Source organism: Eptatretus burgeri, chromosome 9, assembly GCF_056783735.1.
Source record: "Eptatretus burgeri isolate ZD-2024b chromosome 9, Ebu_testis_v1, whole genome shotgun sequence".
Classification (NCBI taxonomy): Eukaryota; Metazoa; Chordata; class Myxini; order Myxiniformes; family Myxinidae; genus Eptatretus; species Eptatretus burgeri.
Genome location: NC_140969.1, coordinates 15,103,554 through 15,109,553, shown reverse-complemented (window position 1 = coordinate 15,109,553; position 6,000 = coordinate 15,103,554). Strand labels below are relative to the sequence as shown.

The 6,000-nt window shown below is 42.4% G+C and overlaps 1 protein-coding gene across 3 annotated transcripts in view; it reads left to right on the top strand.

Moving 5' to 3' along the window:
• The first annotated feature begins 467 nt into the window (after positions 1-467).
• The window catches only part of LOC147019606 (SLIT-ROBO Rho GTPase-activating protein 1-like), a 189,221-nt gene continuing 183,688 nt past the window's right edge, over positions 468-6,000 (top strand). Inside the window, exon 1 of one of the 3 annotated variants that reach the window (XM_085894155.1) lies at positions 468-771. In XM_085894155.1, the coding sequence (XP_085750281.1) occupies positions 705-771 (67 nt within the window). In that variant the 5' untranslated portion in view covers positions 468-704. The remainder of the gene's footprint in view (positions 772-6,000) is intronic. The other 2 variants (XM_085894152.1, XM_085894153.1) reach the window with 2 other exon arrangements.

Below are 6,000 nucleotides of genomic sequence, written 5' to 3'. Positions count from 1 at the left end.
TTGTGCTCATTCCCTCGTTTTAGACGTTGGAGACTCTTCAAGGATATTAAAATTCAAACATCAAACCATTCACGTTCACCGGGCCTCACGGGGTGGGGGAGAGAGCGAGAGAGATGTACGTCTCGACGTGCGCGAAAAATGCGCGGGAACAAGCACGCTCGGGTCACCTCGAGTTCCGCCTGTGGTTTTTACGTGCACATCGCCCCGACGCCCCACACCTTGCTTGCGCCTCGACCCTAAACACTGAAAGCCTGGGCCGCTCCATGGTAACGTGACCGGTCCTCTGCCTTCGTGGTCAACGTCAACCTAATTCACGATGACCCTGCGGCCCTAAAGATGGCCGGCATTCGTTCGGTGTCCTATTCTGATGGGACGGAGTACAGGCTCAAGGAGTGTTCGCCTCGGGGCTGAATCGTGAAGCCACGCCCGCCCGAGAGAGCGCAGAAAGGGGAAGAGGAACCCGTTGGGAAGTCGGGGGTGGGGGGGGGGGTGCGGTGGTCGTGGACAACGGAGTAACGGGCCGGGTTGCCGTGTGCGGAGGAAGTGTCGGAGTGTCTTGTGCTCTCAACACGTTCCTCCTTTTAGCTGAACGTGCAGGGAAATCCCGTGTGGACAAAACCCGATCACGAGGTGACGAGACGGAAGAGGACGCACACGAGGAGGTCGACGAGTCGGGACGCGGACAAGGACAAAGCTGCGGAAGCATGAGCTCTGCGGCTCGATTCAAGAAGGACAAAGAGATCGTGGCGGAGTACGAGGCGCAGGTCAAAGGTAAAGAGCGCACGGGTCTTCGTGTCATTGGTCTTGCATCGTGTACCCTGGTGTACCCCTACCCCCCCCGCCCCCCTCACACGGACACACACCCACGGTCAACCGGGCTGGGCCCCCCCTTGTCAGCAGGTCTCCGTCCTCAAGCCGGGGTCTCGGTCCTCGACGCACGGTCCTCCCGCCGTGACACGTACGGACGCGCCAGCTATTCTGTCCATGAATATTCATCGAGGGTGTAGGTTCGATTAAACTAAAGATTCGCAGCGTTGACATGGAAACGTGGCCCTCGTTAATATCGATTATAATTTGTCGGAGCACCCTCCCGGTCTACAGAACCTGCGGTCTCTCCGTGAAGGTGGATGAGGTTACGTGTCGACCTGTCGCAGCATGGAGTTGTTCACATACACCTCGTACTGGGTTACTAATATTATTATTATTATTATTATTATTATTATTATTATTATTATTATTATTTATTTATGATCATTATACCCGCTCACTCTCCTTGACGTCAAAGCGACACAATGAAGGACAATTTAAACTCTTCTCATTAATTTAACAAACTATTGAACTGAAAAATAAAAATGAAAATCACGACTACTGGACATCCCGATGCGGCATCGACCAACCTATCGGTCCTTGGTTCATTGTGTCCAAACCTGCCGTGAAAACCCCGATATATATATATATATATATATATATATATATATATATATATATATATATATATATATATATATATATATATATATATATATATATATATATATATATATATATATATACATTGTGAAAAATTCTTACAAAGTGCAAGGTGTGTGTGTGTGTGTATGTGTGTGTCGTTGGTTGTTTTGTGTGTGTGTGTGTGTGTCAGTCAGACAGTAGGGTGCAGACGTGCACTTACCTTTGTGTTGTCCAGCGTGGGTTCAATCCCCAACCCTGGCAGGCCATTAAGCTATCAGGTCATTGCGTCATGATGTGCATGTCCATTTTGATGCTTATTTTAAGCTGGGTCTCCCTTCTGCTGGGATTATTTGGTTGATGTTGAAGACCCCCTGCTGTCTTGCAAAGAGTAGGCGAGACATTTGCCAGAACACTGAACAAATTGCAAACTTCTGCCACCTTTAGTCGAAACATCAGGCCTGTCCAGTGAGATCGTGAAAGACTTGGGGGTTAAAAACGTTCACCTGCTGACCCCACAAGAAGGTGGGAATAATTGGGGTGCGCAATAATAGTGGTGGTTGTGGCAGCAGTTGTGTGTGCATGCATATTCCTTGACTTTGACTATGCACCGTGTTTTACCCACCACATACTACATATGTTTTGATGTTAGGGTTGCCTTGACCGGTTGCCCCAAAACGTGTTAAAACTGTTTATTTTTTTTTATTATTACTCTGCGAAATTACTACACGAATCATGACCTTCATTCGGTGTCTGATGCGATTGCCAAAGTCAAACATAGATGTAGGTTAGCCTGCTCGTGTTCCCATTTGCACCACTGGCTCAAAATGTGGAGGACCCAGGTTCAAATCTCCATCCATAGGTATGACGGTATGTACGCGCTTGTCCATTGATCGGAAATGTCCTAGTAATTTATGTAGGAGTACATTGATGTCTCCTAATGTCTTTGTCCTGCGTGTGATTTATGTACAACCCCCCCCCCCCCACCATCTATCCATCCATTGGGACCATACTGTGCAGTGTTGGTGCTGCCTAAGCAGTCTCCTGGGTTATTGGGCACAATCCTGGACAGATCACCACTCCGACACAGTATACCAGCATGCTGGCACTCATTTTGCCGACCTCAGAAGGATGACAGGCAGAGTCAACCCCACCTGGTATGAATTCAACAGCCAAGGGTGATTTGAACTCAGGATCCTAGGATCCCAAACCCACCACCATAACCATTAAGCCAACACCAGGCATAATCCCCCACCATGAGCCTTGTATCGATGCAAAATAAATTGTATAACACGTACCAACTTAGGTTTCCAGATTGAAGTAACAAGGGAGTCACTCTCCCCATTCTTTATACTCACAAGCAAGGCATTTGTGAAAAAACATCCATCCATATATATGTACAGTATATATATATATATATATATATATATATATATATATATATATATATATATATATATATATATATATATATATATATATTTATCCACACACATATTATGCTTGATGCTTTCCCATGGGCAGGAAAGGGATTTCCCATTATTTCAGAGATAAAAATGAAACTAAGCAGATTGGATGGAGGTTTGATTTCTGTGGGGAGGGGTAGGGGACAAGGTTAAAAGAGGGAAAACAATTTGAGGAGTGTGAATATATATATATATATATATATATATATATATATATATATATATATATATATATGTATATATGTATATATGTATATATTTATATATATATGTATATATATATGTATATATGTATATATGTATATATTTATATATATATGTATATATATATATATATATATATATATATATATATATATATATATATATATATATATATATAAACACGAGGTATGTTCAAAAAGTATCAAACCTTAATTTTTTGTGCGTAAAGAAATGAAGCCAGGGAGGCGTGGTTTGGTGCACGTATGTAGGCGATCCTAATCCATATGCATGAATATTTTCCCTCCTGCAGAAGCTGTCAGTCGCCGACAGACCGCCGATGAGTGAGGAAGTGTAAGTGAGCGCCGTCGGATTTTCGTTTTTGACAAAATGACGGAAAAACATGAACAACGCTACTGCATCAAATTTTGTGTAAAGCTTGGCGATCCGCAAGATTCAACAGGCCTTCAGGAACGAAGCAGTGGGCACCACACAGATAAAAGAGTGGTACAACCGCTTCAAAGATGGTCGCACATCAGTAGAAAGTGTAGCACGTTCTGGTAGGCCCTCAACATTCCGAAATTAGATCGTCATTGACCAAGTGAGGACCCTGCTGATGCAAGATCATCGAATCACGATCAGAGAACTTGCAGACGAGGCGGCCGTCAGCATTGGATCCGTTCATTCCATTGTGACTGAGGATTTGGGCTGAAGGAGAATCTCAGCGGAGTTCGTGCCAAAGCTGCTAACGATCGAGCAGAAGCAACTCCGTTTCGAGATCGCACAGGACATGCTGGGGACTGTGAACAGCGATCCCAACTTCTTCAACACAGTGATCACTGGCGATGAGACCACAGTGATCCGTCATTTTGTCAAAAACGAAAATCCGACGGGGCTCACTTACACTTCCTCACTCATCGGCGGTCTGTCGGCGACTGACAGCTTCTGCAGGAGGGAAAATATTCACGCATACGGATTAGGATCACCCACATACATGCACCAAACCACGCCTCCCCAGCTTCATTTATTTAGTCACGAAAAATTAAGGTTTTATACTTTTCGAACACACCTCGTTTATATATATATATATATATATATATATATATATATATATATATATATATATATATATATATATATATATATATATATATATATATACATACATACATACATACATACATACATACATACATACATACATACATACATACACTTGTGAAGAAGGACCCTCGTGCGTGTATAATATATATATATATATATATATATAGTGCATAATATACATGTATGTATATATATTTATACACTGTGCATAATATACATGTATATATGTATATATATACACTGTGCATAATGTGTATGTATATATATATATATATATATATATATATATATATATATATATATATATATATATATATATACAGCTGTGGAAAAAAAAATGAGACCACTCCAATTTTTTTTTTTAATCGGCATCTTTACATGTATGGCAGTCATTCCATTTCAGTGTCTGTTGAATTCCAACACAGGCACACCTCATTCTACTTCGTGAGGTACTGATTCGGTGATCACCTGAACCAAATCTAATTTAACACGGAAAAGTATAAAAACCACTGCTGTGGTCATCATTATCCTCTTGCAATATGACTAGCTGGATGGCAAACTCGGATATATGGAGGTTTGAATAGCGGATGGTAAACCGGCCACTCGGATATATGGAGGTTTGAATAGCGGATGGTAAACCGGCCACTCGGATATATGGAGGTTTGAAGAGCGGATGGTAAACTGGCCACTCGGATATATGGAGGTTTAAATAGCGGATGGTAAACCGGCCACTCAGATATATGGAGGTTTGAAGAGCGGATGATAAACTGGCCACTCGGATATATGGAGGTTTAAATAGGGGCTGGTAAACTGGCCACTCGGATATATGGAGGTTTGAAGAGCGGATGGTAAACTGGCCACTCGGATATATGGAGGTTTAAATAGCGGATGGTAAACCGGCCACTCAGATATATGGAGGTTTGAAGAGCGGATGATAAACTGGCCACTCGGATATATGGAGGTTTAAATAGGGGCTGGTAAACTGGCCACTCGGATATATGGAGGTTTGAATAAGTATATTTCCCTTGGATAAGTTTATTGAATGCTTGAGCGTAGTGAACGTGGAGGGCATCGAGTTGCTTTAGCCAGAGGTTCGGAATCCCATCTGGGCCAGGACTTTTGAAGTTTGCCATTTTTGCGAGTTGTCAAGTTTTTCTCCTCATCAAATATTACTGGGGGCATTTCCGTGAGATGTTGCTTCTTCTCTTGCAAGTTTTGGATGCATTCTGCCTCCTTGTTGTGTTCTTTTTGATTTTTATAAATTCCTTTGCAGATTTGTTTTCGTTCATCTTTTTCAGAAGGGGATGACACGTTCTGCTTCCGTTTCTATAGTTCATGGTGGAATATTTTGGGTTGTTTTCAAACATCTGGATTTGTTTTCTCATGCCCTTGGCGCCATCATAGTTTTTTTTGTTTTCCCTGCTGTCATTTCAACTTTGGGTTTGTTTTTAACACCCATTAACTGCAGGTGTTTATCTTCGATTTTATTTTTGTTTTTTTACTTTTTGGATTCTCCTCTTTAGCTTTGGTTTCCTCTTTGGAATTGCTCTGTACGTCCTGTCTCCTTTCTGTGTAGTTCTTTGTGTCTCTCAAATCTTTCCTTCAGTAGTGGTGTTTGGTTCCTATTTGTGAGGCCTCTTCTGTTCTGGCGGTGTTTTAGTGTGGGGAGGTGTGTAGCCGACTTGTGATTTCCACCTGTATGGAGGATCCCGTTTGATAGGTGGAGGACCGCCGCTCACGACTTGTTACTTGGGTAAGGTTCTCCATCCATCCATCCATC